This window comes from Podarcis melisellensis, assembly GCF_964234715.1.
Source record: "Podarcis melisellensis genome assembly, chromosome: 16".
Lineage (NCBI taxonomy): Eukaryota > Metazoa > Chordata > Lepidosauria > Squamata > Lacertidae > Podarcis > Podarcis melisellensis.
This window is the reverse complement of record NC_138533.1, coordinates 4992214-5017786: the sequence shown is the minus strand read 5'-3', so window position 1 is coordinate 5017786 and position 25573 is coordinate 4992214. Positions and strand designations below refer to the sequence as shown.

The following is a 25573-nucleotide window of genomic DNA, read 5'->3' as shown; positions in this document are numbered from 1 at the left end:
AGGCAGACACTCAGCCATCAGCAATGCTTCCCCAATGGGATTTCTGCGTCTCGCTATGCTGCTTAAGGCAGAGGAGCCTTGTAGGGCAGGGAGTTGGCAACCCTACAATGTGTTCCACCTCAGTTGGGAGTGAGCAGTCAGATTCTGAAAGCTGGCGATTCCCCCATCTAAGCAAACACGACTCTTCTCATCCTTCTCTTGTGTTATTTGTACGATGCAAAACTTGTCTTACCTCCCTCTGACTCAGAACGGTTGAAAGACCTTGACCAGCCTTCCTGCAGCCACATGTAGAATTCCCCTATCTGGTGTGAATAAGTCACAAACGCACAGCAGAGTTTTTGTCGCAAGCAATGTAGCCTTTCACGATTAAGGTGGAAAGTAAACACCGACTTCTCAAATCGGAGTCTAGCAACTAACGTTTGGCACAACGGAGGCAACAAATCCATTAAATAATGTTGTATTTTTTTTTAATCCTCACAAATCAGAGTCTAGCAACTGGTGCTTCTCAAAGGTCCTTCCAAGTTTTGGCTTTCTTCCCTTGTGCTCCTACTCTTCTCTTCCTCTCATCTTGGGTCTTTGCTTGAAAGTCCAGTTGGGCGTAGCAAATCCCATCCTGTTATGAAATTTGGAGGAGAGGGCTGTTAGTTGATTGACGGCTTAAATTCAACCTTTATATCCCATGTGAGAATCATACAGACCTCATGGGGACAAGTCTCGTGCAAGTATATAGTGTATTTTTGTGCATTACATTCACAGATTCGTTCATTTTCAGGCTCACCTCCCCATAATATATTCATTTTTGTGACTGTAGCTTGGATGGAGGAGTGCAATGCAAAATTCGAATGAGTGCAAAATTTCAAAGGATTCAAAACGGGTGGATTTGACAGCATGCAAACTGAGCTGATTTTATCCCTCATTCTTGTCAGTTGTGTGCCCAGATTGTACACCTGAGACTGTGTACGTCTCAAAACCTAGAGCATCTCAAAACCTATATATGTATATATATGTAAAAGAGTTCCTACCTCTGTTATCCCTGAAGATGGGGGCTCGGAGATCTTGGTGTGGGAACCTTGAGGAGCCAAAAATGAATAATAAGACACATAGGAAATGCACCAATCCACAAATAAGAGGGCTGCCTACATCCTTCTGCATTCTATATTTGAGCCTGATGGGCAAATCTGTAAATTTCCACTGTCCTAAGTCCCTCATTTTCCCAACATTAAAGTCAGTTCTGCAGCAATTTGCATTTTTAAAAATTATATTTAAAAAAAACGCATGAATATTCACCAGCATTTTTGTGCAATTTATCCTAGTAAACACTTTCGGGATGCACTTTTTACTAATATACACTTCTTTGCAAACAATCTCCCCGATCATAATGCATCTCTGTACGTTTTCTTTCACCAATATATGCATTTTTTAAATCAGGTTTGTTGATTTCAATGGGACTAATCTGAGTAGGACTTGGTTCAATGTTTTCTGATGAGGAAAACGGCTGATTTTGTCTATTTTTTTGTTCAGTTTGTATGTCTGCTTGTTTTTAACATTTGTGTAAAACCCTTTTTTGCTCATTAAGCAATATGTACGAATCTTGCTAACTAAAATATAAAATAAATCAGGGGGAGCAGAGGCTGCCTTGTCCACTTCAAGCGGAGAAATTCATTTTTGCCCTCTGCAAAAGGAGAAACTGACATAGGGGATATGTTTTCAGAGTATCTGAAGAAGCGTGCATGCACACTAAGGCTTATATTGAAAACAAGTCAGTTGGTCTCTAGGGTGATACTTTATAATTTTTAAATTCTTTTAGAAGGATTCTTTTTCAGACTTCCTTAGATCCTATAACTTCTTTGAAGACTTGATTCTTTTCAGAGCGTTTTTCGGTTTTTAAGAAGAGTCTTTTCAACTATCTTTTTAAAGAATTGTTTTAATTTATTTTGACTACGGCAGACCAACACGGCCACCTACTTGAATAGGGGATATTGTTCATGTTACTCCCCCTCTGGCCCGGGGTGCGTTCCCTCATATTACCTAGCCTGGAAAGGCCAAATCGGACCCAAAGGAAACTCAGGAAGATGAGCAGTGATGACAATCCTGCAACGACAGCCAAGGACACTTTGTGGGTTAGGCACTTTGCGTCTCCTTCTGTCAACGAAGCTTTAGAAAGAAGAGAGAGAGAGGGAAAAGATTTGCTTACTCAGGAACTGCTGTTTTTGGCAAAAGACTAGAGAAGGACATGAAGAGAGCCTGGCCTGGTCTAACAGGTCAGTGGCTCAGCGTAGTCCATCATTCTGTTTTTGTTTTGTTTTTTAATAATATTTATTACTTTTAAACCTTACAAAAAAGAAGAAAAAGAGAAGAAGAAGAAAAAGAGGAGAAGAAGCAAAAAAAAGAAAAACACAATACAATACAATATATAAACAATGCAAAACACAACATTAACACATTAGACTAAACAAAACAAAGCAAAAACAATTTAAAAACATACATCATACCGTTTCAATGCCCTATCTTTCATTCCCTCATTTCATCGACTTCCTCTCACCTCCCTTTTTGTATTCCACTTCTGTTAATTGTTTCAGCAATTCCTTTCCATCTTTCTCTATTTTCTGTCATTTATTTTTTATTTATTTAGTCCATTATTCTGTTCCCACAGTGGCCAAATGCCCCTAAGAACCTTGGAGTCCAGATAGACTGCCCCTGGACCCGGAGGCTCCATAAGAACCTAAGGATAGTCTCGGAGTTGAATCAGGCCCACCTAGTCCAGCCTCCTCTTCTCAAAGGGGCTAACCAGATCCCCGATGGAAGTCCAAAAGCAGAACCCGAGCACAACAGCACTTGCCCTACTTGTGATCAACTGGTGTTATTCAGAGGGATTCTGCCTCCGACAGGAGGAGGAGATGCTATAAGAAAACAAAACTGCTCCTTTCCCCTTACGAGGCATTCCAGAGTCCGTATAGAGTCCTTCTAAGGTTCCCTATCAGTAGGAGAAAATAACAGAGGCCAACCAGAGTACAGTGGTACCTCGGGTTAAGTACTTAATTCGTTCCGGAGGTCCGTTCTTAACCTGAAACTGTTCTTAACCTGAAGCACCACTTTAGCTAAAGTGGCCTCCTGCTGCCGTCGCACCGCCGGAGCCCGATTTCTGTTCTCATCCTGAAGCAAAGTTCTTAACCTGAAGCACTATTTCTGGGTTAGCAGAGTCTGTAACCTGAAGCGTATGTAACCCGAGGTACCACTGTATATTGAGAAGCAAAGCAGCTAGTAATAATAAATAATAATAAAATTTTATTTATATCCCGCCCTCCCCAGCTGAAGCCGGGTTCAGAGCAGCTAACAACAATACAGTGATACCTCGGGCTACATACGCTTCAGGTTACAGACTCCACTAACCCAGAAATAGTACCTCGGGTTAATAACTTTGCTTCAGGATGAGAACAGAAATGGGGCTCCGGCGGTGCAGCAGCAGCGGGAGGACCCATTAGCTAAAGTGGTGCTTCAGGTTAAGAACAGTTTCAGGTTAAGTATGGACCTCCGGAACGAATTAAGTACTTAACCTGGGGTACCACTGTAAAAGTAACATAAAAGATCAATAAGCCTGATCTTTGTTCAAGAAGCTGTTACAACAGGGTCCCCACTACAGACTCTTGAAATTGCCCACCCTGTAGCCCAAGACCACCCCCCCTAAAACATCATACTTGCATCACAGGAGGAGGTGGTCTACAGCAGAAATCCTGTCTGCCGGGATACCTGATAATGGTCACTGATTGCATTACCTGGGCAGCCTGGCCATTCTTTTGTGATGGTAAACACTTTAGTTCCTGAATCCAGGTCACAGGCTCACCCTATTCATACGCAAATGCACCCTTAAGACAGGATTTGCAAGCAAAAAGACAATGGGAAGGCTTTCCCCATTTGCCTCCCTTACTGCAGAGGAATATTTGAGGTCACTGGGAGAGTCAAAATGGCTTCAGGGTTGCTCTCCCTTACTATTTAAGACACATGGTTCATCTATTTAGATATGTGTGAATGTTTATTCTGTATTTGAGACCTTAAAATTCTTCTGACAAAGAGCACAGGCATTGTGACAAGTCACCACTGACAACATTTCAGTCTTTTAAATTCAGTTCACATTTCCACATCAGATTGCAATTATTTCCCCTCCTTAAAGCCCACATGAATATTCAGCACTGTTTTAGAACAAATCTCTCCTAACGTAACTCAGTCTGTATGTTACTTTTCACTAATAGAGGAGCAACCAAACTATTGTCCACGGACCTTCCTTCAAGTGGTTTTTTGCATGTACAATTTGACACGTACAATTTGAATCTTTTGGAATTCAGATTGTCATGCAATAAAATGCAACAAATGCGAAATAAAAGAGCAACAAAAATACAAGCACAAATCACACAGACTCTAGCCCTGTGTGGGCTAGCCCAGTCTGGAAAAAGCAAGCATTTGGGGGCATGAATATTCAAGAGCCTTTGAGTAATTAATAATAATAATTTTTTATTTATATCCAGCCCTCCCCAGCCGAAGCCGGGCTCAGGGCAGCTAACAACAATAAAATAAGACAACATTTTAAAATCATTTCATTAAAAAATTACTTCAAATCAAATTGATGGCAACCATTGGGCTAGAGTTCTGTGAAGATTGCCAAAGGAGGGAGTCAGGCTGTGCCCTGGCCAAAGGCTTGGTGGAACAGCTCCGTCTTGAAGGCCCTGCGGAAAGATGTCAAGTCCCGCAGGGACCTAATCTCTTGTGGCAGAGCGTTCCACCAGATCAGAGCCACAGCCAAAAAAGCCCTGGCTCTGGTTGAGCAATTTTTGCAAAACACTGGGCATCGCTAAAAGCAGAAAAAGGCTGTCAGCGGTATTATCAATGTTATCAATGTAGGGTTTTTTGGGGGGTTTTTTTGTTAAAATTCAGGATGGAAACAAGACCTTCCATAAGCGACGTTGGTGAAAAAGGCCTCCTGATATTCTTATGTCAGGATAAAAAGATTCACTCACCTGTGTTGAACGCAGCAGTTTTCTTCACGCTGGTGCTGGAAGAGTTGAACCTGACTGCACAGGTGATGTTTCCCCCAGTGTTTTGTAATTCCACGGGGAGGTGAAGGACACTGACGAAGGTTAACGACCCACTACTGTTTTTCACCAAAAGGGTCTGGCCCTCTTGCTGGAGACCTCCCGGGCTGTCCCAGGACACCTGGACTAAGTTGGACACACCATGGACCACACAGACAAGTTGGTTCTTGAACCGGGAAGCTGGGTCTTGGTTAGAGGGCTGCAAAAGCATCACCCGGGTGCTCAGAGTATAACTGTCTGAAGAGGAAAACAAAGCAAGGGGCACAGTAAGAACAATCTCCAAAGAGAGGACAGCAAGGAGGACCACCTATGGATAACAAAGGCTTCAGAATTTCATCCTGGTGTTGGGCTTTTATGCCAGGAAATGATGGGGGTTTCAAGGGTATTGTGTGCAAGACTTCTCAGAAAAGATGCTTAGTAACTCCAGCTCATGGGACGTGGGTAGTGCTGTGGGTTAAACCACAGAGCCTAGGACTTGCCGATCAGAAGGTTGGCGGTTCGAATCCCCACAACGGGGTGAGCTCCCGTTGCTCGGTCCCTGCTCCTGCCCACCTAGCAGTTCGAAAGCACCTCAAAGTGCAAGTACAGTGGTACCTCGGGTTAAGTACTTAATTCATTCTGGAGGTCCGTACTTAACCTGAAACTGTTCTTAACCTGAAGCACCACTTTAGCTAATGGGGCCTCCTGCTGCTGCTGCGCCACCAGAGCACGATTTCTGTTCTCACCCTGAAGCAAAGTTCTTAACCTGAAGCACTATTTCTGGGTTAGTGGAGTCTGTAACCTGAAGCGTATGTAACCTGAAGCATATGTAACCTGAGGTACCACTGTAGATAAAAAGGTACTGCTCCGGTGGGAAGGTAAATGGTGTTTCCATGCCCTGCTCTGGTTTGCCAGAAGCGGCTTAGTCCTGCTGGCCACATGACCCGGAAGCTGTATGCCGGCTCCCTCGGCCAATAAAGCGAGATGAGCGCCGCAACCCCAGAGTCGGCCACGACTGGACCTAACGGTCAGGGGTCGCTTTACCTTTAACTCCAGATCAATGTCCTTAAAAGAAAGATCACTGTCACCAAAAACACATCAGCCCACAAGGCAAGATGGGGAAAGTTTCCTTGAGAGGAAGAACATTTCAAAACTTGCTCTGGAGGGCAACATCAACTTACTGAACTCAATAAGCTACTGATCCACCCAAATGTGGTTTCAGCCTGGCAGAGGAGCGATACGACCTCCTTACATGAAAGCAGTGGCTAAAATTCCGCAAGGATCTTGCCTCCAGTGAATGGGATGATCCTGAGAACTGGCCCTTATTTGACTCTGCTTAAATTCAGACCCTGGTGCCTTTAACACAGCAGCAGCAGCAAAGCTCAGAGCCCTGATTTCTTACCTCCAACAATCAGTGAAGATGTTGCATTGCTGAAATGAAAGCCACTAGAAGATGCTTGGGCACAGAAATATTGGCCAGAATCAGAGCTCTGCACATTAAGGATCTCCAGTACGGCGTTTCGACGGTTAGGATTAACTTTGCAAGCAAATCTGTCTCCGGGTTTTCTAACACTGCAGCTCTTGATTAAAATTGGCATTCCGTGCTCTCTTCTTTTGTACCACCTGAATGATAATGCCTGATCTTCAATATATTCTACAGAAGTGCACGAGATCTGTGCCGTCTCCCCAATATCCACAAAAAGGAACCGCCGGGTCGGGTGCAGGATCTGCAAGTGTGCTGGAAACACTGTGGAGGAGACAGACCACAAGGACCATTAACAGTTGCTGTTTCTCGCTCTGACTTTTCTTGCAAGAAGATGTTGAAGGAGACATCACGCTGTTTGAGAATCCCTACACTGTCCTGCAACTGAAGTTGTTGGGAAACTGAGAAGACTCCCTAGAAAAGACCCTGATGTTGGGAAAGATGGAGGGCACAAGGAGAAGGGGACGACAGAGGACGAGATGGTGGGACAGTGCTGTCGAAGCTACAAACATGAGTTTGACCAAACTGCGGGAGGCAGTGGAAGACAGGAGGGCCTGGCGTGCTCTGGTTCATGGGATCACGAAGAGTCGCACACGACTAAACAACAACAACAAAGAAAAATATCTCGCTCTCGCTCTCAATCTCCTCTTGGGTTGGCCGCAAGCCTCTTACAACAACAACAACAACAACAACAACACTGTCCTGCAACTGAAGCCCTGGAAACAAGACACATGCTAAAGGAGAAAGTATTTTGCCTGAACTGAGTGTGGAGGAACTCTCTGAGTGCATAAATATACAACCCACTGACTTTCGCATGCTTTAAGTGTTAAGAGATAGAAGGAGCAGTAGAAAGGTTACCTGTGGAGGCCAGAACAATGTACGCAGCCCACAGCATTGTTGAAAGACGCAGCTGCCAGAAGCTCAAAACCCACATCGGATGTGCAGCAGCTACAGTGAGAAGGTCTATCTTGATGCCAGCTTCTTGCAGAGGACCCACCTCCTTGTGGGCATGCCATCGAGGGAGCGGACTGGGGCAGAATCAGTCCTGGGCAGCCCCTAAATGTCCCTCTCAGTATTAGAGACTTCTGAGCACTAGCAAGGCTATGAAAGTTTTTAAATTATTATTTTATGATTTAGATGCACAGAACATAGAACCCCGTTTTTTAAAGGACGAATGCAAATAAGGAATGGGAAAGGAAATGTGGAACAGTTCTTGGGAGTGTTATAACATGACATTAACCTCATTAGCTTCGCTGTGATTCCTGCATTGCCAGGGTTGGATTAGATGACCACTGGGATCCCAACTCTAGAAATCTACGATTCTGTTTCTGTTGTTTATTTTAAAGGTATCGTATGGAGATAGCCAAAGGGAAATCAAAGGACCCTTGCCAGCATTGTTGACACCGAAATTAAATCTCGCCACTGAATATTTATCATGAGGTCTGTAACTTTGAAGTGCGCTGCTTTGATTTGTACGTGAAATAAAACGAGGCCAAATTGTAGGTAGGCCTTTGCTTATTTCTGCTTCTGTCTTGGGAATTCTTATATAATATAATATAATTTCTTATTTATACCCTGCCCATCTGGTTGGGTTTCCCCAGCCACTCTGGGCGGCTTCCAACAAAATATTAAAATACCTTATCGTGCTACAAGTTTCAACTTGGATGATAATGAAGATGAAGGTAATATTTTCCTCCTGAAGGAGCCTGGTGAGGCGAAAATAGGCAGGCGTCTGAAGGAGCAGGTCTTCTGTTCCATCTAAGCCCAGCCCTGACATTAGACGTGATGAGGAACTGCTCTGGCTGCCTTGAAGCACAATTAGGCATTCCTGGGTACCAATTTGTTCGTTCATTATTGGCGTGTTAAGGATGAATCAGATGACTTTTGATGTATGTTATGAACTGCCACATGCAATGGTTTAAATCTGTTTTATATTTCATCATATGGGACTCTCAAGAGTCTCCTCCAGCACCAGAATTCAAAAGCATCCATTCTTCGGCGATCAGCCTTCTTTATGGTCCAGCTTTCACTTCCATACATCACTACTGTGAAAACCATAGCTTTAACTATATGGACCTTTGTTGGCAAGGTGATGTCTCTGCTTTTTAAGATGCTGTCTAGGTTTGTCATCGCTTTTCTCCCAAGAAGCAGGCGTCTTTTAATTTCGCGGCTGCTGTCACCATCTGCAGTGATCACGGAGCCCAAGAAAGTAAAATTTCTCACTGCCTCCATTTCTTCCCCTTCTATTTGACTAAATGACTAAACAACAAAAACAAAAATGTATTGTTCCTCTCAGAAAATTTGGCTTGTTTACCCCTTCATTTATCACATGCTGGTGTATGTTTGTGTAGGTAAACCAGCTTGGGAAATTTATGCTTTAAATATGCCTCTGCAGATCAAAATCATTGCCGTATTTTTCGCCCTATAAGACGCACCAGACCATAAGATGCACCTAGTTTTTGGAGGAGGAAAACAATAAAAAAATATTCTGAATCCCAGAAGCCAGAACAGCAAGAGCTATCCCTCTTGCTGTTCTGGCTTCTGGGATAGCTGCTCAGCCTGCATTCGCTCCATAAGACGCACACACATTTCCCCTTACATTTTAGGAGGGAAAAAGTGGGTCTTATAGAGCAAACAATACAGTAAATGATATTCCTATGCTTTGTGGAAAATGGTGACCCCCCCCCAATTTTCTTCCCTAAAATTTATGCATCACTTGAACCATTATGTGGTACTCTATCCTGAGCTCATCTTCCTGCATGCTGAAAGCATATTTGCCGCATTTCTCCCAATCCCCCAGAAGTTGCAGGTGAAATAAGTTCTCCTCTTTTTTTCCAAAATCTCCCTGCTCCTGTGGCTTCAAAGCAAAGGTGCTGAAGTCTGCCCCTGTGAGTCTTGTGTGGGGGACCCCGTGCAAGTCAGAGGCGGCTTTCGTTTCCCAACCTTTGACTTTCTAACCCACGGAAATTGGCAGGAAATTGAGAGACGTACGTCACACGCAGCACTAGGCTGGAGGAGAGAGCCATTGAACCCGCAGGGCTGCCTTCAAGTTCAGCACCTGAAGAGGACCAGAAGATGTCTCTCTCACACTTTATTGGGCTCCTTCTATTTTATCTGCCGAGTACGTATCTTTATTATCTGATTTTTATTAAGAATAACATGAAACAATGCAAACAACAAATAATGGAGAAATTAAAAAGTTGTCCAGTAGCACACGAAAGCTTATACCCAGAACAAACTTAGTTGGTCTCTAAGGTGCTACTGGACAATTTTTTATTTCTTTGTTTATTTTGACTGCGTCAGACCAACACGGCTACCTAGCTGAGCAAATAATGGGTATTGCTCATCAGCTACAAAGCAAAATACAGTCAGGATGTCTGCAAGGGAGAAAACAATTGCCTCATGTTAAGTCAAATAATTACGCCTAAAAGATATCTGAGTTTCTTTGTCTAGGTTCCTCCAGGTGACAGTTCATGAAACAACTAAATGTAAACCAATCAGCATTGAATGCATCTTTTTTGTTCCTCCATTCGTCACTCTACAGTAAGCATCTTTGAAAGCTAAAAGACTTGATCTCAGCAGATTGTATCCTTATATTGGTTTTGGTTTTTAGGCTGAAAAACCTAAACACACTTGCTTGACAGAAAGCCCCACTGAACACAGTGAGATTTACCTCTGGGTATCCACCATCAGTCTTACTCAGAGTAGGTCTGTTCAGGACACTGGATGCAGCCAATTTAGGTCCATCAAAATCAGTGAACATGGAAATTACAACCCTTAGATATTATTGTAAATATCTCGCCTGGTTGCCATTGCTGACGTTGGATCCTTTTGGTCTGAGATTTTGCAGTTGAAGCAAGAAAAGCTGACTGATGAATAGTGTCTAATATGCCATGTTCAAAGAGCACTCATTTTTAGAACTCTGTTCTGAGGAAATTCAGCTAGACTTTAGGCAACTAATATACATGTACGTGTACTTGTGAGGGGAATATGAATTACTGCTTTTGTTTGGTAAAGCTATACGGTGAAAACGTTTTGTAAGCTTCGGTGGCAAAACCTTAAACCTCCCCCCCCACACCTCAGAGCAGCCCCACAGAGGTGGGTCTTTCATCATTCTATCTCGCATGAGGTTGGAGCAAAAAGGTCTCCAGTAAAAATTAAGTTAAAACAAATGAAAACAAAACAAAACAGCACTGGCTGCTCTCTTTCTCGTTTTCTTCATTTACACAGGTGCAAGAAAATGCACCCAATGCGATGGGACGAAAACGTAGGAGGTCTTTTAAAAAATAAAGAGTATAAATCTGTCTTGTAAAATGCCACTCCATTTATAGCTTAATTTTTTATAGCTTATTCAAATCAGAATATTTGTGTTCTTACATTCCCTGCTACAAATATTCCATCTTAGCTGGGCATTAAGTAAAGCTTTGTTTAGATGCCTCAAGTATTGGTTATAGAATAAGCACGCCTGCCGTTAAAATGCATGAAACTGACCGTCGCCAAAGACCCACGGTCCAAAATTTGTGGTGTAAATTAATAATATATTTTTATATATATATAATTTTTATTATGTTTTTTTAAAAACATATCATTTTCAACAGTAATAAAACATACTTTTACATCTTATTCAAATTTTTGAATTCCATCAATCCTGTCTGAAAATTTTCCAATCTAATCTCTCAGTATGCATTTCTTATCTTCCCTATTACATTTCAAACTCATAACCAATATCTCTATCTTTTTCTACTTTGTAACACTTTGTATATTTCTCCTTACAAAACTTCTTGTAGTCCTACTAGCGTAATTTGTTGATTACAGTTGCTCTTCAAATAATTCATAGACTTCTTCCAATCTTCTGTGAATCTCTGGTCCCGCAGGTTTCGAATCCTTCCTGTCATTTTGTCCAATTCTGCATAGTCCATTAATTTCGTCTGCCATTCTTCTTTCGTCCGAATTTCTTCTTGTTTCCATTTCTGGGCTAACAATACTCTTGCCGCAGTTGTTGCATATAAAAACAATTTAACATCTTGCCTACTAATGTCCTGACCTATAATACCAAGTAAAAATGCTTCTGGTTTTTTTTAAGAATGTATATTTCAATTAATAATATCAATGCCGGTTCCAAGAAGGACTGTGGATAAATTCACAGTCTGACATGTCTGAATCTTTCCCCTTCACTCATTTTACTACCAGCTCATCTCATGTTCCTTTGCTTCCATTTTATAGCTGCTCAGTCAGAGGGAAATTCTGAAATGATGCAGGATCTGGCCCTCATCTGGGTATCTCCTGGAGACATGGCTGACATCCGCTGCCCCGTTGTAAATGAAACTTTCTCGTTGATGGTGCCCTGGTACAAGGAGGACGAAGGCAAAAATCTGCGCAGGATTTACGAGAGTTTTCGATACGCAAAACAGGTAAAGGGCAGGTACTCAAGCCAAGGGCACAGTCTGAGGATCAGCGATGTGCAAAGGAACGACTCTGGGGTTTATTACTGCGCCACAACCAGGCTCATGAGAGGGACTAGGCTGGTCATCTCAGGTGAGTGCCTTTGAAGATTTTGGGGGGAATTATCAGCATTTCTTGAAAGTATGTTCTGCCTAGGGATCACCTTTAAGCAGAAGGCCTCAGGTTCCATCCCTGAAGGCACCTCCAGCAAACTTTGGAAAATCGGGTCCTCCCTTAAAGAGGAGTGAGACCTGGAAAACCGACACCCTGTGTTGTGGGTGGGTACAATTGGTCAGCCACAACACCCGATTGGTAGGTCCCTCAAAGCTGGGTGCAATCTGGCCAGTGGGACGCAGTCCAAACGATTCAAGGGACCTATTTATGCCCATGTACGTGACCCAGAGCTCCCTCGTTCGGCGCATGCATTTGGAATACCCGCCCAGCTCTCCCTACTTTTAGGGCTTTGCGCTTGACCTTGCTATGCCGTCGTGTGTCATCTGTCGTTGGGACAGGGGCACGGCAGGAATTTCCCCCACTTGGCTGATTGGCTGTTGCCATTTGGGCTTCGCCTGCCACGTAGCAAATCGTCACACCGTGAGGTGGAGCAAATAGTATTTCCTGTTCCTCTTGCCCTAACTTCCTGTCTCTCTTCATCCAGCCAAGTGCCTGTGTTATGTACTGAGTTGAATAGGATCCAAAATGCAGCAGTCTGATTGGTCTTAGAACAATAGGATTCAGAATGCAGCAGTCTGATTGGTCCTAGAACAATAGGGTCCAGAATGCAGCAGTCTGATTGGTCCTAGAACAATAGGGTCCAGAATGCAGCAGTCTGATTGGTCCACAGGAGCCACCCAATCCAGCTCCAGGTGGAAGTGAATCCGCAACCAGATTGGCCTACAGGTGAATCCCAGAATTAGCCAATCACGTGGGGCCCATTGTGTAAATAATATATATAAAGCAGACATTCTGGGGGAACTTCCATTCCCCCTCACCACTATGAGCCGAATAAAGAGCATGAAATCCGCACTCGACTCTGAGTATATTTCAGCCTGGAATGCCTGAAATCTCTGGCCACTCAGAGATTGGAGCGGCACGTAAGACTATCTTTCTCAATGTTCTTTCAGGTGCTTTGAGGCGGAGTCTTTTTGTCGCCATGCCAACCTCCTCAGAGCAGGATCAGTTGAACCACGCCGCCCCCCTTCCCTGTGTCTTCTTTGATGCTGACCCCAAGGGGGATTTCAACGCCTGGAATATGAGTGAGGAAACATCTCAGGACCAGAATTACATTACCATGGCAAACGGAAATGGAGACTTCAGTATCTGGAGTGTGAAGTTGATTCCTCCAACACAGGTGCCTGATACCTGTTCAGAGAAGAGAAATGTTGGTTCTCCAGCAGGTATAAACACAGTGTCAACCGGCCCAGGTAGATTTGCACTGAATAAGCTCTTCAATGGGGCAGGAGAGAGTGTCAGGCGAAAGCAAAGAGGGGGAGAAGCAGGGGACAGGAATCTACATCCCACTGGGCAGAGGTTTCTCTTTCATCCAGGTGTGAGAAACCTTTGCCTCTCCTGATGTTGCTGAGCTCTCATCACCCCCAGAAAGCGTGTGAAGGGCCAGAGAGATTGGGGATTCTGGTTGAGAAGCATTTGGAGGGCCAAAGATCCCCCATCCTTGACACAGATGCACGCTCACCCCTCTCCATCCTCGATAAAGGCAAGCAGGAGGAGGCAATGCCACTGGTCCCATATCCATTCCAGCTGCTGTAGATGTGTCTATCCGTCAGGAGTGGGCCAGTGAAGTTAACTCTTTAGTAGAAGTGGGCCAGCAATAAATCACACGGCGTTCAGTGAAGTTAACTCTTTAGTAGAAGTGGGCCAGCAATAAATCACATGGTGTTCAGTGAAGTTAACTCTTTGGTAGAAGTGGGCCAGCAATAAATCCACGGCGTTAAGTGAAGTTAACTCTTTAGTAGAAGAGACAAGGTCTCCTCAGGAGCGCCAGGCCTTGTGAGCACAGCAACGCTTCTCTGCAGGTCTTGCCCCTATGAGGCAGTTGCCGAGGCTGAAGGTCCCTGCCTTACCACAGCTGCCTAAGCTTCCTCCAACTCCAAGTCCTCCCCAACCAATCTGAGACTATGCCGGTGTGCCTGCCTTTGCTCTTCCCGCTTCATACCTCTCCTGGTCCTGGGAGACCAGTGGGGAGGGGAGCTTGTTGCAGCAGGAAGGGCAGATTTCTTCACCAGCCTGCCTCATCTCTGCCTCTTGGCCTCCCACATTCTGATTCTGGACTGCTGTCTGCCACAGCTTCTGAAACTTCCTCCTCCCAGTCTTCTCCCTCTTCTCCCTTTGACCACCCAATGGCCAGTCTAGTTGCTGACCCCCGTTTCCCTCTCCTTCTCATTGACAGAGAACTGCATCTCCATACTATATTATGGGGTACCCTGCGTTGTCGCCGTCGTCCTCCTGATCCCGCTCTCGGCCCTATTCTTCAGAAAACTTCTTCACACGGGTAATCCTTTTGTAAGATAAACTGTGGTCGTTATTCAAGGTGCCATGAAGTGCGTGAGACACACTGGGAGCTAGGAGGAAATCCCACGGAAGTTGAAGGAACTTGCTTCTGAGTAGACCAATGAAATGTCCCTTTTTTCCCCCTTCCTCACAGGGAATGCAGAGAAACCAGGAAATCAAATACCCATGAGGGAGATCCCACAGGTAAACTCTGGCTTTGCGTACTGAAATTTCAGAAAGATGTGTGTTCCTGTATTTTGCAGGAGGGTTTGGAAGGAACCAGTCCTAATTTTGGACAACCCAGGAGGCAGATAGGCAGACACACAGAGAGACCATACTGGTTGTGGCAATTTTAGCAATTTCTGGAAAAAAATAGCTCTAAAACCTCTTTTTTATTATTTTGCAAAAAAAAAAAAAAGTGAACAATTCTGTCCAGATTTCTGAAATATGGCAACCCTAGGTAGTACAGAAGTGTGGGTTGCATTTGAATAATAATAATAATAATAAATTTTATTTATATCCCGCCCTCCCCAGCCGAAGCCGGGCTCAATAAGGATTTTTGGATGTGAAAAGGCTTGTGGATGATCACCTATGGTGAGGGGAAATGGTATCCAGGTGACCAGGCATTGAAGCTTTCCTGAACTGAAAGAGAGTTTAAATGTGGTTTGCAAGCTGCCCAGGAAATGTTTATTGATGATGTGTAGTGATTAAGGATGGTGGTAATTGAGACTACTCAGAGTAGAATTCTCTTGGATACAAATTATTATTAATTAAGATAATCATCATTATTATTAGGCCTTTGATATTCAACAAATGCCAAAGTGGGGAACGGGACAGGTGAGCTGGCAAAAATGCTTATACAGGTTACAGACGCTTCAGGTTACAGACTCCACTAACCCAGAAATAGTGCTTCAGGTTAAGAACTTTGCTTCAGGATGAGAACAGAAATTGTGCTACGGCGGCAGCAGGAGGCCCCATTAGCTAAAGTGGTGCTTCAGGTTAAGAACAGTTTCAGGTTAAGAATGGACCTCCGGAATTAATTAAGTACTTAACCTGAGGTACCACTGTAGTCTGCCAGTGACCATAAACACTTTTACTAGGCTGTAATACTCTACTTTGAATATATCCTTCTCTGTAAGTAACTTTCTGGTAGAAACTCCCCAAGGTAACTAAAAGGTTTTTTGTTTTTTCAAAAATTACCATTTTTTTCCAATACCCATTCATGCAAAAGAGATAAACATTCTAGTTAAAAAATCAAAAGTTCATTTCATTTTACAGATGTGGGAAATCAACTTTTACAACGTGTGAGCAGCCTATAACTGCTCTGCTTCCTTCCCCTTCCAGACAGAGTACGCAGAGCTACGTTGCAGCAAATAAAATCCGGATCAAACTGGAGCGATGAAGAAAGAAAAGCAAAACTGAGACTTTCGTAGAGTTGCAGTGTTGCAATCCCAAAGGGCCGCCTAGTCCAGCCCAACTTTGATACCGTTTAACTTGCTGAACATAGATGCTTGTATTAAATATTTTACCCCCTTTTCGCAATCATCTTAGCCAAGTAAGATTGTCTTCCATAAACACAATTCTGGACCCACAAGTCCTTCCACAGTGGGGACATTGGATTCCAGGCGGGAGTTGATCACGGTGTGGATTTGCCAAGCGTGCCTTCCTCCTAGCACGTTTCTCCCTTGCGTCCTGAGTTCGAGTGTCTTCAAAGCCCCTGACACCTTTGGTAAAGGCTGTTCTCCAACTGGAGCGCTCGCAGGCCAGTGTTTCCCAGTTGTCGGTGTTTATATTACATTTTTTTAGATTTGCCTTGAAACAGTCTTTAAACCTCTTTTGTTGACCACCAGCATTACTCTTTCCATTTTTAAGTTCAGAATAGAAGTAGTTGCTTTGGAAGATGATCATCAGGGACCCGCACAACATGACCAGTCCAAGGAAGTTGATGTTGAAGAATCATTGCTTCAACACTGGTGATCTTTGCTTCTTCCAGTACACTGATATTAGTTCACCTGTCTTCCCAAGCGATGTGGAAAATTTTCCAGAGAGACCGTTGATGGAATCTTTAGTGGAGTTGGAGATGGCGTTTATAAGTGGTCCATGTTTCACAAGCATACAGTAAAGTTGGCAGTACAATATTAGCTATATTGCTTATGTCCAGACCCTCATTTTTAAGCATCTCAAAATAATAATAATAATAATTTATTATTTATACCCTGCCCTACTCTGGGTGGCTTCCAACTGAATATTCAAAACAATACAGCATCAGACATTAAAAACTTCCCTAAACAGGGCCGCCTTCAGTCGTCTTTTAAAAGTAAAATAGTTGTCTAAGGTAAGGTTACCAGACATCCCTGGTTCCCGGGGACAGTCCCAAGATTTGCAAATCTGTCCCCGGGAAACATGGCAGCGGCAGTCTCAGCAGCCCGGAGCCAGCCTGGTAGCACAGTTGGCTCTGGCTGGCTCCAGGAGCTGCTCACTGCCATGGCGCCTGCAGTACCCATATGATATGTTGCGCAGAAGATAAATCATGTGGGGACTTCCTGTGAGGAAAAATGGCGGGCGCCACAGCAGCAAACAGCGAGCAGCTCCTGATGCCAGCCAGAGCCAACTGCGCTACCAGGCTGGCTCCGGGCTGCTGACTGCTGCTGCCGCCGCCACTGCCAAAAGGGAACCGGGGACGTCCGGCGGTACAGATCAAAGGGGGAAGGGGGCAGGAGATTGGGGGAGGCTTGGGAGTCATGGGCGGGTGGAACGCCATTGCCCAGGAGGGGTGCAAGGCACGCAGTTTCTCTGCCCAGAGAAACCGCGTGCCTTGCACCCCTCCTGGGCAATGGCGCACAGACTCCCAAGCCTTCCCCGATCTCCTGCCCCCTTTGTTTTGACTGATCGGGGGAGGCTCGGGAGTTGCGGGCAGGCGGCCATTGCTCGGTTTTTTAAAAAACTCCACGCATTTATGTTTCACAGGGTTCAAAAGAAGGGCTTTGCACCTTTATACCATATGCATGTGTGCTTGGACCCAGGGTCTTTTGCCTCACCATCCCCACTAGTGACTCCCTGTTGCTACTCAGCTTCAAAAAATAAAAAAGTGTCCCTGGATTCATTGGATAAAATCTGGTAACCCTAGTTTAAGGCCGCTTCTTGTGAGCCTAAGCCAGGGAAGAATTTAGCAGCACAGACAGCGGCTCCACACCCTTTCCTGTGAGCAGAAAAGCCCCAAGTGCAGCAAGACTGGCTCAGACCCAAAGACCACAAACGGTGTTTGGACCCTGACCGTAACAAATGTGGTCAAACAGCCTCGGGCCCCTTCACCCTGTGACATGCTTTAAGGCAATTATTGTGGCTTCTTCTGATAACCGCTGTGCAAGTGATAGCATCTCTTTTTTGCTCATCTTGGTCACAGGCTGATGAGAGGTAGAAAACTGTTGTCAGTTTGCTTTTGCCTCCTTCTGGTCCTCTCTGCCTGGGAACTACTCTGCCCTGACGATTTTGGCCTAAACCTCTGGAGGGAGGATTCGAACTCGGGTCTCTGTTTCCGCCAGACGTTTGAATGCCAAAACCCGAGCGATAAATGAGCGGGGCAAGGTTTAAAGGCACAGCGGGTGAATTGCACGGCGAAGCGCAAATTGGGATGTTGATAGAATCCTAGAGCCGTAGGGTTCGAAAAGGACCCCTGCAATGTAGGAATCACAGCAAAATCATCCCTGACAGGCACACCACCTTGGACTCATTGGAGGAAAAAGTGGGATAAAAAAGATAATAAAGTAAAAACAATGAATAATAAAATTCTTTATTTTATTGTGAAAACGCAGTTTTCCTGAGAAGCTTAAATGCAAAGAGGAAATACTCAGTTCCTGAATCCAGGTCACGGGCTCACCCTATTCATACACCAATGCACCCTTTAAGACAGGATTTGTGAGCAAAGAGACAATGGGGAGGTTTTCCCATTTCCTTCATCAACTGCAGAGAAGAGTCAAAATGGCTTCAGGGTTGCTCTCCTGTACTATTTCAGACACGTGGTTTATATATTTACATATGTGTTTGCCTTGTACATTTATAAATGTTTATATCCAGCATTGCACCTTGCAGCCTGGGCAATCGAGATACAGACAACGTGTAAATATATTCAGTTATACAGCGGTCTAACTTCTGCCCACCTCCTAGGATATTATAAAAACCCTCCTAATAATTCTGTGGATTTCCTTCCACATAAAGCGACATGTTGTCCTCCTTTAAGTTTTTCCTCGGACGTGATTCCTGATGCCGTTTAGGAGTCGGAAGGGTAGAAGCGAATCCAAAGGAAGTTTAGGGGAAGCAGCAGCAACGTCAGTGTATCCAGGACCAATGTATGTCTGAAGTGGCACTGAGGAATCTCTACATCTACAGGGGAAATTTTACAAAGATAAGAAACATCAGATCAGTTGCGTGCTGAGGTCCCCCAAAACACCCCTACCCCAATAACTCACACACCACTCATAATTTTTGTTTAAGGTTTTTGGCATAATTTTTGCCACAACTTTATTGAACATACAAATTGTGAGTGGTTGCTTAGGCATTGGTTAAGACTATCTGTCGCCCCCCGCCTTGGGGGACAGCACTGACTCCCGGATTCCAGCGAAAGCCAGTGTGGAGGAACAAGATCAGGGATAACTGGAGCTGCGGCACAGACCCTCAGCTTCTCCCCGCATGCTCCCAGGGGCTTACACGGCCCAAACCCGATTCCAGGGGTTTGGACGAAAGGATGGTAAGTCCCTGAATTGCTTTAATGGAATTCCCGTGCAGCAGCAGCAGCATTGGAGGGGCAGGCCCAGCCAATCCATACCCCTCCACCAACCAATTTAAACCAATGCCTAACCGCCAACCTTACAAGTTGTGACGATTTGCTACGCAGTAGGCAAAAACCAAATGGCACACACTAATCAGCCAAATGGAAAAATTCCTACCAGGCCCCCGCACCAAGGTGGACGACCCCATGACAGGCATAGCAAGGTCAAAGCACAAGCCCGAAACAAGGGAGGACGGGCAGGTGATCCGGTGCCCACATCAAAAGAGAAAGCAGATTGCTGTGAGCATTGCTTAAATAACCTCTGTTCCCACCTCCAAATTGGCAAAATCAATTTCACCTCAGCAACACCCATCCACCAATCCGAGCCGGGCCCCTTCAACCTATCCTGCCTGGCAACTACGGGGTGTCTTGCCTGGCCCTATCCGCAACACACACTCTCCTTTAATTGAGAACACACTTGCTCTAAGGACTTCCTTCCCTGGACAGAGAAGTCTTAACAGTTTCTCAAGCTCCTTGTTTATACCACCAGCCTCGGAGACAGTGACGGATACTCAAACATTTTTCTGCAGCCCTGGCACCGGTGGTGTTTGACACAGCTGTGGCACGATGCTGTTCTGTATATTTATTCATATTGTACTAATAGGGGCTATTTATTTATATTGTACTAATAGGGGTTGGGAAAGATGGAGGGCACAAGGAGAAGGGGGCGACAGAGGATAAGATGGTTGGATAGTGTTTTCGAGGTTACCAGCATGAGTTTGTCCAAACTGCGGGAGGCAGTGGAGGACAGAGGTGCCTGGCGTTCTCTGGTCCATGGGGTCACGAAGAGTCGGACACGACTAAACGACTAAACAACAACAATAGGGGCTGCACCCTTGTCAGCCCTGCTTGCCAGTCCCCCACCATTCCAACTCCCTAGAGCTTCCCCTTCTCGCCCCATTCTGCCACTAAGCTCGTAGCTCAGCTGGCTAGAGCACGGTGCTGATAATGCCAAGGTTTCGGGTTGAATCCCTGTATGAGACAGCAGAATATTCCTGCATTGCAGAGGGTTGGGATAGTTGATCCACAGGGTCCCTTCCGACTCTAATAATAATAATAATAATAATTTTTTATTTATATCCCGCCCTCCCCAGCCGAAGCCAGGCTCAGAGCGGCCAACAACAATAAGAGTAACACAGCATTCTAAAATCAATTCGTTCTAAAATCAATTCAGAATCAAATTACCGTAATGGCAACCATTGGGATAGAGTTCTATGAGGATTACCAAAGGAGGGGGTCATATTGTGCCTTGGCCAAAGGCCTGGTGGAACAGCTCCGTCTTGCAGGCCCTGTGGAAAGATGTCAAGTCCCGCAGGGCCCATGTCTCTTGGGACAGAGCGTTCCACCAGATCAGGGCCAAGTCTATGAAATCACGTTTTCCCCTTCAGATGTCTCTTTCTCCTACTCCTTAGGTGAACTGGATGGACCAAGAACAAGGCAAGATCCTCTGTTCCTATGTCTTATGGTAGCAAAGTCAGTGGCTTGCAGAATTACTCACATGCGTTGAACACGGAACTCTTCTTCACAATGGTTCTGGATGAGAACATGACTTCGCAGGTGATGTTTCCCCCAATGTATTGTGACTCCATGGGGAGGCGAAGGACACTGAGGAATGTTAACAACCCACTGCTGTTTTTCGCCAAAAAGGTCTGGCCCTCTTGCTGGAGACCTCCCGGGACGTCCCAGGACACCTGGACTAAGTTGGACACACCATGGACCACACAGACAAGTTGGTTCTTGAACCGGGAATCTGGGTCTTGGTTAGAGGGCTGCAAAAGCATCACCTGGGTGCTCGGAGTATAACTGTCTGATGAAGAAAACAAAGCAAGGGGCACGGTAAGAACAATCTCAGAGGAAGAGGGGCGTTTCAGATTTCTGCCCTGGCACTGCGCTTTTGAAAATTACGAAGATCAACGGAAAGGTCTAGTTCAGCATCAATGGCTACGATCTGCCTCCATGGTCAGTAATGTTTCTGGATATCATGGACGGGTTTAAGGCAGTGGAATGGGGGGGGGGCAGCTGGGGAACCCCCAAGGGGGAAAATAGCTCAGAGCTCAGGGACTGGTGGTGGGACAGGGATGGGCAGACAGAGGAAGAAGACTAGGAAGAGGAGCTGGTTTACATACAGGCTGCCTCTGATCTTGGGGTTAGTATACAGTCGTACCTTGGAAGTCAAATGGAAGCCGTTCCGGAAGTCTGTCGTTCAGAAACCAAGGCACGGCTTCAGTGGCGTAGCGTGGGTTGTCAGCGCCCGGGGCAAGGCAAGTAATTTGCGCCCCCTAACCCGTGGATTTGCGCCCCCTAACCCTAACCCCCAGATGTTGCACCCGGTGCGGCTGGCCCCCCCTGCACCCCCCACGCTACGCCACTGATTTAAATATACCTTTGTTAAGAAACCGGCGGCCTTCCTCTTGGGCATTGTCGGCCAGAAAGTGTTAAAAAAGGACAGAAGTTTCTTTATGTATGCGACAACAGCAGCAAGAATACTTATTGCAAAGTATTGGAAGACACAAGACTTGCCCACACGGGAAGAGTGGCAGACGCAATTGATGGACTATATGGAATTGGCTGAAATGACTGGCAGAATCCGAGACTTGGGAGAAGAAACAATGGAAGAGGACTGGAAGAAGTTTAAGGACTATTTACAAAAACATTATAAGTTGTATGAATGTTAAGTATTTGCACGATTTAGAAAATATCAGTTCCAGCAAATAGACTTTGTAAAATAGAAAATTAAGTTATAAGTAAGAAAAGGTCGAAATTTAAGGCAACACTACGTTTAATTTTAAGGTATGAGCAATTGATAAAAATTGTTTTAAATTTAGAAGTATAATATTTGGAAAGTACAAAATAAGGTATGAAACAAGGTAATAATTTGCTGACATTCTTATTATAAATAATGCAGGGTAAGGAGATGTGAGGAAGTCCAATCAGTTATATAAGAAAAGTTGTACTGAATGGTTGGTTATATTTTTCTCTTTTTTCTTTTTTCTTTTTTATTTCTTTCTTTCTATATGGCTCTTTGGTATTTTGGTTCTGGCTTTTTGGTGTAGGGATCTTGTATTATGTATTTGAAAATTTAATAAAATATTTATAAAAAAATAAATGAATATTTTTATGGGTGTGGACAATGAGGAGCGTTTCTTATGCTTAATATCTGCAACACATTGAGTGCTCGTCCAGAAAAGTTGAGACTCACCCTCCAGTGCTATGCTCATGAGGCGCTTTCCTTCTCGTTGCTTAGGACTTCGTAGCAGCGGGGGAACCGCCAAAAAAGCCCCTTCGGGCGCACGGGAGGAGCGAGCCGCCCGCTTTCCCGCCCTCGCCGGCCTCCTGGGGCGCACGCAGCGCTCGCGCCCTCCGCAGCCCGCCCAAACGCGCGCCAATGCCGGGCGACGCGCCCCCTCCGGGAAACGCGATGTAGGCGCCGCTCCTGCACCCGACGGCCTTTTCTGCAGGGCTTCTAGCTGCAAGCGAGTGTGCGCGCAGAAGGCGGCGCCTGGGCTGGGGAGCGCGCAGCCTTGTCCTTTCCTTCGCAGCCAGCACTGTGAGAGAGAGAGTGAGCCACCAGGACCAGGTAGGGGCAGAGAGCTCCGAGTGCGCCCCCAAAAATGTTGCGCCCGGTGCGGCTGGCACCCCTTGCACCCCCCACGCTACGCCACTGCACGGCTTCCAATTGGCTGCAGGAAGCTCCTGCAACCAATTGGAAGACACGGAAGCCCCATTGGACGTTCGGGTTCCAAAGAACATTTGAAAACCAGAACACTCACTTCCAGGTTTGCGGCATAATAAAATGCAATTGCACCTTTCTCGTTCTTCCTGACTCCATCTCTTGGTCGGAAATTGGGCTCTGCCTATCTGGGGAATGAACAAAGGGCTTAGTTATTGCCCCAGTGGCTTTAAAATTAACAAATCTGCCATTGAGATGAGTAGTGCCACTGCAAACCTCCGTCCGCCCTGATCTCTTACCTCCAATAATCAGTGAAGATGTTGTGTTGCTGAAATGCAAGCCACTAGAACTTGCTCGGCCACAGAAATAGTGCCCAGAATCAGAGCTCTGCACATTAAGGATCTCCAGTACGGCGTTTCGACGGTTAGGATTAACTTTGCAAGCAAATCTGTCTCCGGGTTTTCTAACACTGCAGCTCTTGATTAAAATTGGCATTCCGTGTTCTCTTCTTTTGTACCAGCTGAATGATAATGCCTGATCTTCAATATATTCTACAGAAGTGCACGAGATCTGTGCTGTCAGCCCAATATCCACGAACAGGAACCGCCGGGTCGGATGCAGGATCTGCAAGTGTGCTGGGAACACTGTGGAGGAGAAAGACCGCAAGGACCGTTTACAGTTGCCATTTCTCGCTCTGACTTTTCTTGCAAGAAGACGTTGAAGGAGACATCATGCTGTTTGAGAATCCCTACAATGTCCTGCAACTGAAGCCCTGGAAACGAGATACATGCTAAAGGAGAAGGTGGAAAATAACTACCGTATTTTTCGCTCTATGGGACGCACTCTTCCCCCTCCAAAAATGAAGGGGAAATGTGTTTGCGTCCTATGGAGCGAATGCAGGCTTTCGCTGAAGCCTGGAGAGCGAGAGGGGTCAGTGCGCACCGACCTATCTCGCTCTCCAGGCTTCAGGAAGCTATCCGCAAGCCTTCGGAGCACTGCAGGAGTTCCCGCCAGGCTCCCAAGGCTTGCGGATAGCAGCCTGTTCTGGGGGCTGTGATCAGGGGAAGCTCGGGCTTCCCCAGCCCCGCGCCTGGGGGGAAAATAATTTTTTTCTTTCCCCCCCCCAAAAAACTAGGTGCGCCCTATGGGCTGGTGCGCCCTATAGAGCGAAAAATACGGTAATCTGTAGAAAGTTTCAGAGCGCATAAATATTCAACCCACCGAGTTTCTCAGGTGCTCAGACCGCTTCCAGAATCTCCTTGATTTGGGGGTGGGATTCAGTCCCATCCTGGCAAATCTGGGTTACAATTAGAGCAGATTTTGCATTATTACACAACAACACCGCCCCCCCTCAAAGACCCATAAAACATATTACAGTAAGGAAAGTGATGAGAAGCGTAGGGAAACTATTGCTTGGAGTGATGTTGCAGACAAATCGGAACGCAAGAAGTAGCCAACGTAGTTTGTGCAAACAAATCGGGATGAATGCTCAACAAACAGGGTTCGTCTGGAAGCATCCCAAGAGTTCAGAGTCAGATAAAAGCATCAGAAGAAATTTTACCTGCGGAGAATAAAAAGAGGTACGCGGTCAGCGGCATTGCAGCAGCCGGAAGCCCAAAGCCCACATCGAATGTGCAGCAGCTTTAGTGGAACAAAATCTAATGTGGTGCTGGCTTCTTGTAGAGAAACCACTTCCATGTGGGCGTTGAAATATCTTGATGGGCAGCACAGAGAAAAGTCAGTGGTGGGGGCTGTCTCACTAATCCACCTTTGAATCCTTTGCTGGTCAACAGATCACTGGCCTTATTCCAGCACAGTTTTAGGTTTTCCAAATCTCTTGCTTCTATGCAGCTTTCCAGATATTTGTGTGTGCATGTGTGTGTTCTGCTTCAAGTTTGTTCAGCAGTCAAGTCAAGTCACCCTGCTGGTTTCAGAATTTGGGTGCCTAGACTGAAGGCAAGATTGCCTGTCAGCTGTTTGGGGACACCAGTTCGTTAGCGACTGATTGCCATATTTTCACAATGAGTTGGCAAGGGATCCGGTTTCCCACCTATTGATTCCTGGGCAAATTCACATCCTGTATGGCATTCGCTGTGTCTCTGAGTCCCAGAACTTGCAAAGTTCCTGGTGGAGTATAGGGTCAGGTTCAAGGTGCTGGTCTTGACCTTTAAAGCCCATGGTGGCTTAGGGCCCTCGTATTTTCGGGACCGCCTCTCCTGGTCTGCCCCGCAGAGGACCTTAAGGTCCATGAATAACCATAGCTTAGAGGTCCCGGGCCCGAAGGAAGTCAGACCATCCTCCACCAGGGCCAGGGCTTTTTCAGTGATGGCCCCGACCTGGTGGAATGCTCTGTCCTGTGATTCTAGGGCCCTGCAGGATTTAACCTTCCGTTGGTTAAATCAGAGCTATTTCGCCTGGCCTTTAATTTGAATACAGCTTGATCTTCTATTTCCCTTCTCTTCCCTCCCCCTCTCCTTTTATGAAGACTACCTGCTCTGAGACCCCACAGCTAATTCTCCCCTGGCCTCCTCGCTGGCCCAAGTAGGACCAATTCAGCCAGCTAGCCCTGGGGATTATCTAAT

At 45.6% G+C, this 25573-nt stretch overlaps 2 protein-coding genes and 1 long non-coding RNA gene across 6 annotated transcripts in view; 2 read left to right on the top strand and 1 right to left on the bottom strand.

The window, feature by feature from the left end:
* Nucleotides 1–466: 466 nt before the first annotated feature.
* LOC309358579 (uncharacterized protein) lies at nucleotides 467–25335 on the bottom strand. 4 transcript variants are annotated; one of them, XM_081891887.1, is made up of 6 exons: nucleotides 24553–25335; nucleotides 6466–6810; nucleotides 5010–5321; nucleotides 2029–2154; nucleotides 1023–1069; nucleotides 467–613 (listed from the first exon to the last, which is right to left on the bottom strand). In XM_081891887.1, the coding sequence occupies exons 1-6, from the start codon at nucleotides 24587–24589 to the stop codon at nucleotides 506–508; spliced, it is 975 nt and encodes a 324-aa protein (XP_081748013.1). In that variant the 5' UTR covers nucleotides 24590–25335; the 3' UTR covers nucleotides 467–505. The 4 variants fall into 4 exon arrangements, with proteins under 4 accessions (XP_081748013.1, XP_081748016.1, XP_081748014.1 ...); XM_081891890.1 differs by lacking the exon at nucleotides 24553–25335 and adding an exon at nucleotides 24213–24448; XM_081891888.1 differs by lacking the exons at nucleotides 467–613; nucleotides 1023–1069; nucleotides 2029–2154; nucleotides 5010–5321; nucleotides 6466–6810 and adding exons at nucleotides 18572–18876; nucleotides 20820–21128; nucleotides 23092–23175; nucleotides 23291–23635 and having other exon boundaries at nucleotides 24553–25331.
* The window catches only part of LOC309358820, a 58181-nt gene continuing 35627 nt past the window's right edge, over nucleotides 3020–25573 (top strand). The window contains exon 1 of the long non-coding RNA XR_014163639.1: nucleotides 3020–3237. This is a non-coding gene — a long non-coding RNA (uncharacterized lncRNA). The remainder of the gene's footprint in view (nucleotides 3238–25573) is intronic.
* LOC309359259 (uncharacterized protein) lies at nucleotides 7943–16017 on the top strand. The gene is made up of 7 exons (XM_081892726.1): nucleotides 7943–7986; nucleotides 9521–9667; nucleotides 11770–12081; nucleotides 13113–13385; nucleotides 14396–14497; nucleotides 14651–14700; nucleotides 15841–16017. Exons 2-7 carry the CDS (start codon nucleotides 9622–9624, stop codon nucleotides 15871–15873), a joined length of 816 nt encoding a protein of 271 aa, XP_081748852.1. The 5' UTR covers nucleotides 7943–7986; nucleotides 9521–9621; the 3' UTR covers nucleotides 15874–16017.

What these genes read in the sequence shown, in the direction of transcription:
- LOC309359259 (XM_081892726.1), top strand. Translation starts at nt 9,622, where the DNA reads ATGTCTCTCTCACACTTTATTGGGCTCCTTCTATTTTATCTGCCGA. An exon ending in CCTTCTATTTTATCTGCCGA is followed by an intron (nt 9,668 to 11,769) that starts GTACGTATCTTT and finishes TCCATTTTATAG; the next exon opens with CTGCTCAGTCAGAGGGAAAT. An exon ending in AAATGTTGGTTCTCCAGCAG is followed by an intron (nt 13,386 to 14,395) that starts GTATAAACACAG and finishes TCTCATTGACAG; the next exon opens with AGAACTGCATCTCCATACTA.
- LOC309358579 (XM_081891887.1), bottom strand. Translation starts at nt 24,589, where the DNA reads ATGCCGCTGACCGCGTACCTCTTTTTATTCTCCGCAG. An exon ending in CCTCTTTTTATTCTCCGCAG is followed by an intron (nt 6,811 to 24,552) that starts GTAAAATTTCTT and finishes TCTCCTCCACAG; the next exon opens with TGTTTCCAGCACACTTGCAG. An exon ending in ATTTGGCCTTTCCAGGCTAG is followed by an intron (nt 1,070 to 2,028) that starts GTAATATGAGGG and finishes TGGCTCCTCAAG; the next exon opens with GTTCCCACACCAAGATCTCC.